Here is a 13,923-nt window from a genome sequence, read left to right on the forward strand (position 1 = left end):
TAAAGAACAGAGCAGCTATAGAGAGCTTTCAGGAGGTGATCGCCGCATGAAAGTGAAATGGGCATTTCGAAATAGCCTTTACAAGGAAAACCAAAGATGATGATTAATGTATTCCCAGAATCAAACATTAATAAGAAACTTAAAAGTATGTAAATACACGTATGTTAAAAGCTAGCTCTTCAGACATAAAGATCAGAGGATTGGAGTTGTCGAGTTTTGCTTGTCGTTTTTTGGTTTTTGGTTTTTATTTTTTTGCCCGGGTATTTGAGGGAAGGAATGCCACTCTCCTTTCCTCCCTTTTGCCCTTTGCAGTTGGTACGTTGAAACATACACACGGTCTCCACAATTTACTAGTGGACGCTGAAGCCCATTTACCTCTGCGAACCTCCCGCACACCAAGCAGTCACCTGGCTTTTCTGGAGGCCGGCAGGTGTGAGCAGGTGGGCTGCGGGCAGCAAGTTAAGAGAGCACCTGCAGGAAGAGCCTTAGCAGCCCGGGATGCCAAGTACAGATCCCGGGACGCTTACCAGCGTAGCTACAGCGTTTACAATTCAACCTCAACTGCAGTGGCGCCCCACGCGTCCACGTGTGGAGCCCTGATGCCTGGCGTGGTGCTAGGCATACAGCAAAGAGCCAATCCAGATCTTTAAACAGAGGGAGCGCTTTACCATGAATTCACCTGGCTATTAAAGAGAAGCGACTAGAGTGGGCAGGGAATATGAAGCTCTTCAAGGTTAGTCGGTGCCAGCAGAAGACCCTACTGCCCATCAGTACTGCCCCACCCGCGCAGTCCTGTGTCAAAGCTAATACTGGGTGGCTGCGTGTGGCTCGCGGTGCTGCGGTGCGGAACCGGCCGGGGACGGCCGCGGGGACTCACTCCTCCTAGGTGAGAACACTGGACGTGACTCCACGCCACGGCCGGCCCCGCACAGCTTCTCTCGTGGTTAATGCCCCTTATCTCCTGGTTCCGTTTCTGCCTCCCCCCTGACCTCCTCCTTCCCCTCCGGAACTGCTTCGGCATCTTGAAGCTGTTGGTACTCGGACACCAAATCCTGGATGTTACTCTCGGCTTCGGCAAATTCATTGATGTCCATCCCCTCGCCCGTGTACCAGTGCACGAAGGCCTTCCTCTTGAACATGGCCGAGAAGTGCTCGGAGATCCTGCCGAAGAGCTCCTGGATGGCCGTGCTGTTGCCGATGAAGGTGGCCGCCATGCTCAGCCCGCGGGGCGGGATGTCGCACACGGCCACCTTGACGTTGTTGGGGATCCACTCCACGAAGCAGCTGCTGCTTCTGGTCTGCACGGCGAGCAGCTGCGCGTCCACCTCCTTGGTGGACATCCTCCCCCGGAAGATGCAGGCCACGGTCAGGTAGCGGCCGCGGCGGGGGTCGCAGGCGGCCATGGTGTTGCGGGCGTCGAACATCTGCTGGGTGAGCTCGGCCACTGAGAGCGCGCGGTACTGCTGGCTGCCCTGGGCCGTGAGCGGCGCGAAGCCGGGCATGAAGAAGTGCAGGCGCGGGAAGGGCACCATGTTCACGGCCAGCTTGCGCAGGTCGGCGTTGAGCTGGCCCGGGAAGCGCAGCGACGTGGTGACGCCGCTCATGGTCAGGGACACCAGGTGGTTGAGGTCGCCGTAGGTGGGCGTGGCCAGCCGGAGGGTGCGGAAGCAGATGTCATAGAGGGCCTCGTTGTCGATGCAGAAGCAGGCGTCCGAGTTCTGCAGGAGCTGGTGGAGGGACAGCACGGCGTTGTAGGGCTCCACCACCGTGTCCGACACCTTGGGCGAGGGCATCACGCTGAAGGAGTTGAGGATGCGGTCGGGGTACTCCTCGCGGATCTTGCCCAGGAGCAGCGTGCCCATCCCCGAGCCCGTGCCCCCGCCCAGCGAGTGCACGAGCTGGAAGCCCTGCAGGCAGTCGCAGCCCTCGGCCTCGGCGCGCACCGCGTCCAGCGCGCTCTCCACCAGCTCGGCCCCCTCCGTGTAGTGGCCCTTGGCCCAGTTGTTGCCGGCCCCAGAGTTACCTGCGGCACAAGGGACTCGGTTAGCCCGCCGGGGTCGGGGGAAGGGTGTCGGCAGCAACACACAAGGAGGCGCTCCTCTCTTCCCACTGGAACCTTCCAGGAAAACCTACCGTGGACAAAGCTGTCCGGTTGGAAGAGGGCCCCCAGTCGGCTGGATCGGATGCTGTCCATGGTTCCAGGTTCCAGGTCCACCAAGACTGCTCGGGGCACGTATTTCTTACCTGCGTGGAAAAATAGGAAGAAGTCAGCCAACTGCTGTATTTCTAAAGGTTAATGTTGCATCAGAGTAGACCCTTGTGACACGGGTCCAGAAGAAAAAAGCCCTCCTAGAAGGTGTCTTTGGTAGAAAGACTGGAAATCATATCTTGGACTGCAGCAAAATTCACACAAATCTGTAGAATGCTGCAGAAATAACTTTTTCCATCGTTGTCCGTTTTGTTTGTTGTCTTGCCAATGACAGGGATTTTGTTCCTATTCGAAATGATGCTACTTTTTATTTAAAAACCAGAAAGGGAGAATTCCCCAGTGATCCAGTGGTTAGGACTACCGTGCTCTCACTGCCGAGGGCACGCGTTCAATCCCTGGTCAGGGGACTAAGATCCCACAAGCTGCGCAGCACAGCTGAAATAAAATGTTTTAAAAATTAAAAAATAAATTAATTCATTAAATAAAATAAAACCCAGAAAGGAAGGCCGGGGCCTAAACTGCTTGTGTTGAGAGTGTGCCCCCCTCCAGTGACCAGAGACCAGTGACCCTCCAGTGGGCAGTCCTGCCCTCGGTCACTCGGGACGTCCCCCGTCTGGCGTTCTGGTCTCGCGGGACCTCCTCTCTCTGCCGCGTCCCTGGGGCTGGTGACGGGGGCCGACAGTGAGGGCCTACCATGGGCCTCGTTGTAGTACACGCTGACCCTCTCCAGCTGCAGGGCGCTCTCCCCGTGGTAGCTTCCGGCCCAGTCGATCCCATGCTCCTCGCCAATCACCTCCCAGAACTGAAAGCAGAAGGAGGGGAGGTCAGTGTCCAGAGGGACCCCGACGAGCGCCAGGTCGGCGACAGCACATTGAGCAGAAAGACAGGAAGTGAGGGCTCCTGGGCCTGCTTCCCTCCCCAGCATGATCGCGGGGGCCCTTTCCCTAACTGCCCGCCCCGTGGCGTAACATACTCCCTACCTCTGCTCACCGTGAAGTGAAGACTGAGTTTTATGTCAACCTGAACTGCTTCAATAAAATGTCAACACATAAAATATTAAATTGGATTTTGCTCCTATTAAATGCAGGCCCTTGTGGACATTAATGCTGTCCTTTTAGAATTTCACATCAGAAGCGTATCTCTAGTTTGGCCTTACGGTGCTTGCAGCTAGTAAAGTATAGATCCCACTACGTAAAAATAAACTGAATTCTTATCTGATTTCACAGTCATATCTCATTTCACTTTGCAGATTTATTTTCATGCTGTTTTCCCAAAAGCCCATCACTAAGACACCTATGCACGCTTTTAAACTGTGTGCATTTGGATGATCAGGTATGCACTCAATTCAAAATTATGCATAGCTGTTCTCTTGTAACTATCTGAAACATACTACGCTTTCAATCACATTACAGTATTTATTAATATAGGTAGGTGCCAAGCTCTTTATATGGAATGGAAACAGTTACCGAGATAACCCCTTTTCATTACCCTGAAGGAGCACCTAGTAAAGTGCAATGAAAATACATTAATTTATGTTAAAATCCCCAAGGGTGTTTTCCCAGCCACATCTTGTAAATGATGGCTCTGATGTGGCCTTGGTCTTATGAACAAGATTACTTTATAGTAAATTATCAGCACTCTTCAGGGTGTGGGCAAAGAAAGAAATTTAAGTTCTCTCACACCACAAATTAAATGTGTCTTAAAGTTCTTGTGGCCCCAAATAATAAGTAGTTGCTGGGATCTGGATTCAGAGCTGAGACCCTGTCTAGACCCTCCACTCCCTCCTGGGGTCCTTTCTCCATCTTATCTTCCAACTTCAGAGCAGTTGGGGCCCGTGCCTCCCACTTCTCTGTGTGTTTTAGTTTTGAACGTCTTATCACTCGGCAAGGAAGGATGACAACTCCTTTGCAAGCAGTCATTTTCTTTGCCCCAGGTTTTAAACACCTGTATTAAAAGACTTTCATTTTTTCATAGCTGCACTAGTTCCAATAGCCAAAAGTCAGAAACAATCCAAGTGTCCATTGACAGATGGCTGGATAAACAGAAGGCAGTCTCTCTATAGGATGGACTATTTATTATTCAGCCTTAAAAAGGAAGGAAGTTCTGACAGAGGCTACAACAGGGATGGACACTGAGAACACGATGCTGAGTGAAATAAGCCACTCACAGAAGGACAAACACTGTTACATGAGACACCAAGAGCTGTCAAATTCATAGAGACAGAAAGTAGAATATCGGCTGCCAGGGGCAGGGGGAGGGGAAATGGGGAGTTAGTGTTTCATGGTACCGAGTTTCAGTTTTGCAAGAAGAAAAGCATTTTGGAGATTGGAGGCACGACAGTGTGAATATACTTAACATTACTGAACTGTACACTTAAACATGGTTACAATGGTAAATTTTATACCATTTTATCACATTTAAATTTTTTAAAGTTTTAATGCAATTAAATTTGTAATGCAATTCGTACTAGTAAAAGTAATTTCAAAATAGCAAAGAGACAGTTGTTATATAGTAGAACTGATCATCTTAAAATTAGGGTTGGAGACCTTGGGCTCTGGCATCTGTTTTTTAGCATTGGCCAACAGTACCAGGTATTTTTTTAGAAAAATTTAAGGGGGAAGGAGAAAAACTTTTATATTCCAGAGGATATATTTTAATTATTTCTGCTGCTGGACCCAAAAAACTTTTAGGTTTACCTCTTTCATTTTCTGTTGCATTCGAAATAAAATAGTAGTTGATCTTTTTTAACTTTATAACATAAACATGGGAGGGAGGGAAAGATATCTTAGTGATACGATGTAAAAATTTTCCCAAGAAACTCTGGAAAACTGTTTTGAGACAACTTACTGGTTTTAGATATGAAAAGTTCATTGCTAAGGTGATCAAAGTAAAAATAGTTGACAGGTGTATTATACACATGTAACTGTCAACAAAATTAACATGAATTAAATTAACCCTTTAAGCCTTTACTATTTGCTGGGTCTCTTGAACTACAGGTGTCGTTTAGTGAGTCAGATACCCGGCAAGCGCCTCTATCTGCTGGGCTCCCGGTCCTCCCTGCTAACTTAGGGGGTTTTTCTGAGTTGGCTGCACTGTGGATCACAGAAAGGCCAGCACTAGTCATAGAACTTTCCTTACCTTGGCTCCGATCTGGTTGCCACACTGGCCGATCTGAATGTGTACGATCTCACGCATCCTTGCTTTGTGCCCAAGGGCAAGATCTTCACAGGGTCCCCAGCCTCTGGGAGAGCCACCCGTCACCGCTGTGAGCCCCACACAGCTCTGGTCATCGCAGCAATGGGACCAGCTGACCAGGCTACCTCCCAGTGTGACCCGAGGGTGTGTCCAGCCCAGAGGCCCAACCCCAGCCCTCCCCCTATCGTCCTTGTGGAGGGGGAGTTTTTTCCTCTCCCAACACGGAATATTGCCTGGTCATTTCCTAGAGTTCAAGACCAAAGGCTGCCATTGTGCAAGGTGCGTGGAAGTCTGGCACCAGGCCTAGGCCTTCCATGGTGGACTCTGGGCACCAGCGCTGGCTCCGGGCCCCAAGTTGGTGAGGCTCCTAGCTTACTGGGGTGACCAGGACCACCTCCAGAGAACTTTCCCATCCAAGCCAGTTGTATTATTAGAAATCCTGTTGTCTAAACGCATCACTTGACAGATGAGGCCACGAATCCCAGAGCATGAAGTGGCTTCACTACAGTCATACATACAACCACTAAGACGTCTCCCCACCCTCCCTCAAGAACCTGCCATGGCTCTCTCGCCTGCAGCCGTGCTTCGTCTGAAAGCCACTGGTGGCACTGAGGTGACTGTCAGGGGAACCCGGGTGGACAGTTTTTACGTTGTATACTTGGATGTTAATAGAAAAAAATGACTAATATGTGTAGTAGTAAAATGATAATAAGAGAAAGTTTGCTTTTTGAACTTGGCCAAATTTGTCTGGGTGACATGGGATTCTTGGGAGTTTGGGAAACCGCAGTCAAGATGTAGAATCTAAACTCCCTGGCTTGGGACTTCCCTGGCGGTCCGGTGGTTAAGACTCCACGCTTCCAATGCGGGGGATGTGGGTCTGATCACTGGTGGGGGAACCAAGATTTCACATGCCGCGAGGTGTGGCCAAAAAAGTAAAAAAAAAAAAATTAAAACTTAAAAAAAAACTTCTAAAAAATAAATAAATAAAATATAGTCCCCGGCTTGCCATCAAAGCCTTGCTAACCTGGCCCCAAGCTTCCTTCCCAGCACCGCTCCAAACTCTGGTCCTGAGAAAGCCTGTATGGTGAGGGTTCTGGAAGACACCTCCCTCGACGCTGGGCCGTGGGGTTCTCAGCCCACGACTGCTCTCGCCCAGCCCAGTGTTCACACTGGCGTTCACGAGCCCCTCCCTGACATGCCAAGGCCACTGTTCATGCAGAGGCTGCAGCTGCTCTGTCGGGCCTTCTGCCCAGACCAGGGCCCGGCTGCCCCCTCGCGCCCCAGCTCTGTGCTTTGTTGCCCCTTTGCTCTTGTCACGGGGGGCTCACTGTTTGCCGTTGGGTCCTTTACCAGACGATGAAGTCCCCTAGACCCAAACGGACTCCCTGACGCCCAGCAAGGGCCGGCCACACAGGAGGTGCTCAGCCCAGGGCTCCCAGCAAACCACGCCCACCAGCAGCCCCCTGCCCATCACCTCTCACCCCGCACGCCCCAGCCTGACTGTCAACTCCTAAACCCCGTGCCTTTCTACAGGCCTCTGGGGGCCCACGATGTGAGGTCAGTGACATGGGCAGGGAAGTTACTGCCAAAGGACTTTCTGGGGAAGATAGCCTCTAGTACTCCCAGGAGTTCAACCGCAGAGCAAAGACCTGAGCTGAACACTGGGAGGGAAGCCCACAGGTGGGGAAGAAGGACTTTGTCCCGCGGAGTCAGCAGCAGGACCTCTCCTGTCCGTTGTCTGGTGACCTCACCAGCCACGTGCCGACTAAGAGCCCCGTGTGACTCTGGGTCAGGTCCTGGACCAGAGGAGGAGTTGCTGTAAGGGACACGCCTGGGACAATTGTGGACATTTGAATACAGACTGTGTAGATTGGATAATAACCGTGTAGCCACGTTATAATCTCTGAAATCCATCTTAGCCCAGGGGCTACGCAAATGCAAATCCTTGTTTTCAGGAGATATTGCCAGGTATTCAAGGTCACCATGCAACTTTCTCTGAAACAGCTGGGCAGCAATAACAACGTGATACATGGAGAGAGAGGTTAAGCATACGTGGGGAGATGTTAACAATGGGTGAATCTTTCCAAACTTAGAACAAGGTGAAGACTCTGGCAACATTTCTTAGTTTGGAAATTTCTTTCTACTCAAAGCTGAATGACCGCATGATCCACACCTGCTTCAGGTCCAAACTTGGCCTCTCCCCAAGGTAAAGAGGAGACGAGGAGACCGCGTAAATCCAAGAGGAAGAAATCTGCATGTGCTTAGCAGTATTTTTCACAAATTAAAAAATATGCAGAGGGGAGGGATAAATTCGGAGGTTAGGGTTAACAGATAGACATCACTATATATAAAATAGATATCCAACAAGGACCTCCTGTAGAGCACAGGGAACCATACTCAATATTTCGTAATAACCTATAAGGGAAAAGAATCTGAAAAAGAAAAGTATATATATATATATATATATAGTGCTGCACACCTGAAACTAACACAATATTGTAAATCAACTATACTTCAGTTAAAGAAAATATATACATATACATACACAGAATGAACCTTTCGGTTTCCAAGGAAGTCACCCCCCGCCCCCGGTGCCTTCACCCCCTCCTCTTCCCTCTGTGTCCCCACCTGCCCAGCCCGCCCTCCCCTGCCCAGCAGACTCCGAGGCTGGAGCAGGAGATCAGACCCTGGGGGGGTCAGGGACACCCCCCCCTTTTGGTGGCCCCAGAGCTTTAGTGGCAGTTTCCACATACGGTCGTGTTTGCTCATTACTTATACTCCTGCCTTATCTCCTCACCAGCACGGGAGCTGCTGTGTCATTTCACCTTTAAGTCCCCAAAGTGCCTGATACATAACAGGGCCTCAGTCAATGTTTGTTGAGTGCAGACCAACAGCTGGGCGAGTTTGAGCAGCCCTGCTCAGAAGGGCGAGTTTTCTTAGAGCCAAGAACGTATTTATTCTCGAGTGTGCCCTAATGGGTGGGGCTCGGTGCCGAGGGCTCTTTCCTCCGTCCCCTAAGAGGTGGTCCAGGCTGAAAGCGTAAACTGTTCCAAAGAACAAGGAGGTCAGGATCGAACGTGGAGTCAGCACACGAGCTATTTTGGGACACCGCAGGACACGGTGGGGGGCAGAACTGCTGGGAGGGCCCAGGGGCTGGCCTGAGGGACACCCTTGATCTCCATGTGTTCACTGCATGCCAGAGGAGCAGGGTCCGGCGGGCTGGGCACGCCAGCCTCCACCCTGGAGCACACCTCTCTTGGTCACCTCAGTTTGCCAGGTTTCCAGATGAGCGCTTAAAAGGTTTTTCTGTTAATGGGGCAGCTGGCAAAAAGGGGGGAAGAAGAGGAACCCTGTTTGCTTTGATTCCGGCGCGGCCAGCAGTGTTTACTCAGCCTGGGCGGCATGTGCTAAGCTGGGGATGCTGCCAGGGGCGGGGGTTGGGGGTCGGGGGCGGATGCCAGGCAGGGAGGCCGCGCCTCAGCAGGGCCCACCTCTCCCCAGACCTGAGCCGTCTCAGCTGGAAAGCGGGATGACGGTCCCGAGGCCCAGGTCTGCGTTGAGGACTGAGCAGCCCGCAACACCCCTGGGCGGGCAGTGTTTTCCAAGGCAGCTTCACAGGATGGAAGGTGGCGATGCAGCTGACTGCGTAGACGCACCAGCGCCCTGGGTACTGAGCACCTACTGTGTATCTGGCCTAAGCTAGCTGTGGGCACACAGAGCCCTCCATCTGGACTTAACACGTCCGGGTAGCACAGAGTGGCCGGCCACGCAGCAGGTCTGACGCCAGCCTGTCTCTGCTCCTCTGTCCTTCTTCATGAAGGTACCTGCTCCCTGGGGAATGTGCGCCCCTCTGGCTGCCGGGTTAGCGAGAGCCAGTGAGGAGGTGATGACACAGTGCCTTTTTCAGTCCCCGAGAAGTGGCCCCTTCCCGCCACACAGGTGAACGTGGGCCCTCGGGAGACCCAAGGTCTGCTCTCCTGTCAGGCTGAAGGTGACCCCTTGCCCTGAAGCACAGCAAGTGATTAAAAGTGGCCATCTGTGATGAATGACAAAATCATCTTCTCCCCTGAGAAGGGCTGTGACAAAGGCCGGTGATGGTGACAGACCCCGAGCAGAGCTTCAGCGGGGCAGAGGGCAGGAGCGAAACTGCCCTGTGTACGGGGGGAGACCCCACTCGCCCAAGGACACTGAAATGATTAGGAACCAGCGGCCAGCCCTTCGTCGCGAGGAGCAGTCCTCAAGAAGATGGGGTGGCAGCAAGCCCCTTCCTGGATGACACTCGGGTCTATTATGGGAACAGGACCAAGACGATAAGGAAAACCAAATGTCATCCAGAAACGCCACATCGGCTGCTGCCAGACTTCCCCTGGAGATGACCCCCGTGGTCAGATGGGGCTCCCCCAGCCCTGCATTCGGCAAATGAATGATTAGGAGAAACACAACGTTCTCGGAGAATTCATTGATTTCATCCGCCCCTGATCTTCCACTTCTTAGTGCATCATACTTCCTTGCATAACTTAGAGAAGACTGGTGAATTATAGTGTTTGCTTGTGATTCAGAGGTAGAAATTTTTCCAAATGTCTTAGCAAGAAAATGACATCTGAGGGGCCATTAGGAGTGACTCAGCCGGGTGTGGGCAGATCATCAGATGAACTGAGTTCCACTTGCTTGTACTCTGCTTCGTCGTGCGTTCTCTTACTGTAAAAGAAAGTTCGGGGAGGATGAATAAGTAACTGCAAGAAGAAAGGGACTAACTAAAAACTAGTCAGTGTTTTTCACTAAGCCAGGCTGCCCAGGTCCACGGACGAGTCTGAGACCTTCTCCCCCTCGGGTGCTCCACGCCGACGGCGCCCCATCCCTCTCCAGCTTCCAAGCCCAGGGTGGGAACAATGTGCCATCTCTTTGGGTACATTGAGAATCAGCGTCCTGGGCTGTGGCATCTCTGACTTGCAGGAGGAAACACACACACACACACACTTCCCGTGAGTTGCCATGATTCTGAGGGTGTATGGAGACGTTAACCTTCTCGGTTGTATCTCTCCCATCTCCCAAGGTGTGCAGCTCCCGATTCACAATGTTCAGTGGCAGAAAGAGAGATAAGCATAACATGTGAAATCAAACACAAATATATACTTCTTCCAGCCCCGTGTTTGTCCAAGAAATCTCCATTTTGTCTGTCTCAGAAATCCACTCGTTTATCCAACAAATATTGGCTGAGTACTGTTTGGGGGGCTCGAGGGACCTCGGCGAAGTAGGAAATCCCCTCCAGGAATGAGAGACACACCTGCCGAGTTCCCTCTCTCTGGCCGTTACCAAGTTCTCTGCCACCATCTCTCTTGATACCTCTTTTAGCCCACCTCTGGGCAAGGGGATGGTTCCTCTCCATCTGGTAGAAGAGACTAAGGCTTGGAGATGGACCCGACAGCTCAAGTCCCAGGATGACGCGGCAGAACCAGAGGTGGGTCGCAGGTCTGCGGACCTCCACATCTAGAGATGATTCCAGGTGTCAAGAGGCGGGCCGGCCAGACAGCCTCCGGCTGGGCCTTCCTCCTCACCTCTGGTCCATAACTGGGTCCAGCCAGCCCTGCCGCCCAGACAGACGTGCCCACGCTCACCATCTCTCAGCAGAATCCCTAACCCATCACCGCCAGCTCTGCTGTCCACGACCGCAATGGCCTCTAACTGACCTTCCATCCATCCTCCCAGAGCGAGCTCATAGAACACAAAAGGTCGCGCCCACGGCTCTCCAAGGAAACTAGCGGCCACCAGGGTAAAACCACCCCTCTTACCGCAGCTGATATGTTGTTCAGATTGATGGGAAAACCCCACGCTCGGAAGCAGGGAGGGAGCCAAAGGAGGCCGAGAGGGAGGGAGGGACGGGGAGGGCTGGGTGGGAACCGGTGGAGGAGGAGGAGCCCTGCACCTTGAGGACAGTGACCTTCGGGCAGCGGGAAGCATGGTCTCAGATCGCAGAGCGCGGCAGCTGAGAGGCGCGTTTACAGCCCGGTGACCTCGCCCTGCCGCCCTCTTCTCCAACCACCTCTGCTGCCACTTGGCCGCACCTACCAAGGGTGCTGGCCTTTCAAGGCCTTTGCACACACTCTCCCTTCTGCTTGAAAGGTCCAGCACTTTCCATGGCTACGTCCTCATCAGTCAATCCCAACTCACTGGATGGCTAAGAGGACGTCCCAGAGCAGACTCCCGAGGCCCTGTCGCTACCAGGCCCCATTTGCTCTGTATCTAGCACGTTTTTCTTCGAGCCTCTTTCTGTTTCCACGTAGCCCCTTACCAGAATGTTCGCCCTGGGCAGGCGGGGACTGACACTCCTGTGTCCCCAGGGCTGGGTCAGTGGCGTGGCGCATCCTAGGTGCTCAGCAATGTTTACCGACTGTCCTTAGAGCGCCAGCAGACTGGACCGGGTGAAAGGCCCAGGCCGCTCTGCAAGGGCTCCTGGGCCAGCACCTGGGTGGGCTGGATGTGACCTGCCCGGTGGGCAGTGGCCAGCGTGTTCTGAGGTGATACTGACAGACGATACTCACGAATGTGACCCCCAGGAGCCGAGTTCCCTCCCAAGTGAGCCTGTGCGGCCAGCAGAGGGTGTGGTGGCGATGGCATTTGGGGACCACGAACTTGACCCACATTCACTGCAGAGGGTCAGCGTGAGCGTCTGACCCAGTGGCCGCGTGGATGGAGACGAGCCTGCAGCTGGCGAGAGGACCACGGTGCCCCGCGAGCCAGACTTGCCTTCTGTCACCGCCAGCGTCTTTCACAACAGATGCAGTATCCAGGATGTGGCTCAACTCAGGAATGTGGAACCATAGGAGATGTCTGCAGCCTGCCGGGTGCGGGCAGGCAACACGGCACGAAGGAAGGAGAGGAGAGGACTTCGAGGCAATTCCACGGTAAACAAAAACTCACCTTGTTCTTATGCTGCAGGTTGGGAGACTGGGCCGGCCCTGGCTTACCTGTAAAGTGTGTGATTTCTTTATTGGGACGAGGGGACAAGTCAACCTTATTTTTATTTATTTTATTTTTTATAAATTTATTTATTTATTTTTGGCTGTGTTGGGTCTTCGTTTCTGTGCGAGGGCTTTCTCCAGTTGCGGCGAGCGGGGGCCACTCTTCATCGCGGTGCGCGGGCCTCTCACTATCGCGGCCTCTCTTGTTGCAAAGCACAGGCTCCAGACGCGCAGGCTCAGTAGTTGTGGCTCACGGGTCTAGTTGCTCCGCGGCATGTGGGATCTTCCCAGACCAGGGCTCGAACCCGTGTCCCCTGCATTGGCAGGCGGATTCTTAACCACTGCGCCACCAGGGAAGCCCTCAACCTTATTTTTAGAAGCAAATAGGCTTTTGTGTCGTGGCCTTGGATCACATGTTCGCCAGGAGACTTTACGGGGCGTTAAAAAAGAAAAAAGGGACTAGACTCAAACCCACCACCCGGGAGCCTTGGGCTGAGTACCGGTCTCTCAACCTCTCTGGAGCCTCGGTCTTCCCACCTATAAAATAGGTGACGGCATCTGATTCCCACCTCACGGGGTTGTGCCTAGGGTCAAATGAGAAAAGACTTTCCCAGGCGGGAGAGCCTTCTACACTGTCATTTGACTCTGCCTGTAGACACAGCCCAGGGAGCGGGAGGGGAGCGCAGGGGTGACTCAGTTCCCCAGGGAGAGGCCTTTGTCCTGGTTTCAGGGAAGGGTCTGAGTCTCAAGTATGCGTTAGATGTGCTCCGCATGGGGACACACAGGTGAGGATGGCCTGAGGGGAGCCGACCTTGGGGCCCTGCCCGAGCCTCCTCTGTTCCAGGCAGATAAGATGAGTCACGATCCGCAAAATGCCCTCACAGGCATGCAGAGCGGTGTCCGGAAGGGACCGTGCAACCTGCCGCTCAGGTGCATCTGCTTCGGGGAGAGACGGGCGGCCGGTCCAGCAGGTTCTCCTCTCCCTCGGTCCCAGCGGCCTTTGAATTTCACCTGTGCGCCTTCAGAGACCTCCTAGGGCCAAATGCCCTCGGCTAACAGAGGCGGTCAGGGCCGTGGTCCCCTCCCTCAACAGAACACAGCTCTAAGGGACCCAGTGTGGTATCAGTGACCCCTAAAGTGACGCGGCTAGCTCACCCCTCAGAGCCGTGGGCCAGGTAGACGTGCCTCGGCGGACCACAGCCAAGTTCAGAGGGGAAGAAAGGGTCCAGGGGCTTGGCTCCGCGTGTTGGACCCGTCACAGGTGCTGAAGAAGCAGAGTGGGTCACAGGAGAACTCATTTACTTCTTCTTGCCTTGAAAGTTGTGGTTTCAAATGTCTGGCCTCCCTCCCCCTCCTCCTGCCCGATTTTCCTGTCACTCTCTGAGTTTGAGTTGCTTCTAGGACAGGAAAACCCTGGTGTATCACCACCTGTCAACGCTGGATGTCCTATTCGTTGCCAGCCTGAAAATGTCACCGTCCCTCCCTTTAACCTGCATTCTCCAGGGCTGAATGCTCCCTGACCCCCAAGCCCCACTCTGACCCTTGCTGCAGGCCCTGGCC

At 53.2% G+C, this 13,923-nt stretch overlaps 1 protein-coding gene across 1 annotated transcript; it reads right to left on the reverse strand.

Moving 5' to 3' along the window:
* Nucleotides 1–644: 644 nt before the first annotated feature.
* On the reverse strand, nt 645–2,221 carry TUBB1 (tubulin beta 1 class VI). Its single transcript, XM_059898996.1, has 2 exons — nt 2,134–2,221; nt 645–2,023 (listed from the first exon to the last, which is right to left on the reverse strand). The coding sequence occupies exons 1-2, from the start codon at nt 2,192–2,194 to the stop codon at nt 945–947; spliced, it is 1,140 nt and encodes a 379-aa protein (XP_059754979.1). The 5' UTR covers nt 2,195–2,221; the 3' UTR covers nt 645–944.
* Between the last annotated feature and the right edge of the window lie 11,702 nt (nt 2,222–13,923).

This window comes from Balaenoptera ricei, chromosome 15 (genome assembly GCF_028023285.1).
Source record: "Balaenoptera ricei isolate mBalRic1 chromosome 15, mBalRic1.hap2, whole genome shotgun sequence".
NCBI classification, from domain to species: Eukaryota; Metazoa; Chordata; class Mammalia; order Artiodactyla; family Balaenopteridae; genus Balaenoptera; species Balaenoptera ricei.

What these genes read in the sequence shown, in the direction of transcription:
- TUBB1 (XM_059898996.1), bottom strand. Translation starts at nt 2,194, where the DNA reads ATGGACAGCATCCGATCCAGCCGACTGGGGGCCCTCTTCCAACCGGAC. An exon ending in ACCGGACAGCTTTGTCCACG is followed by an intron (nt 2,024 to 2,133) that starts GTAGGTTTTCCT and finishes CTTGTGCCGCAG; the next exon opens with GTAACTCTGGGGCCGGCAAC.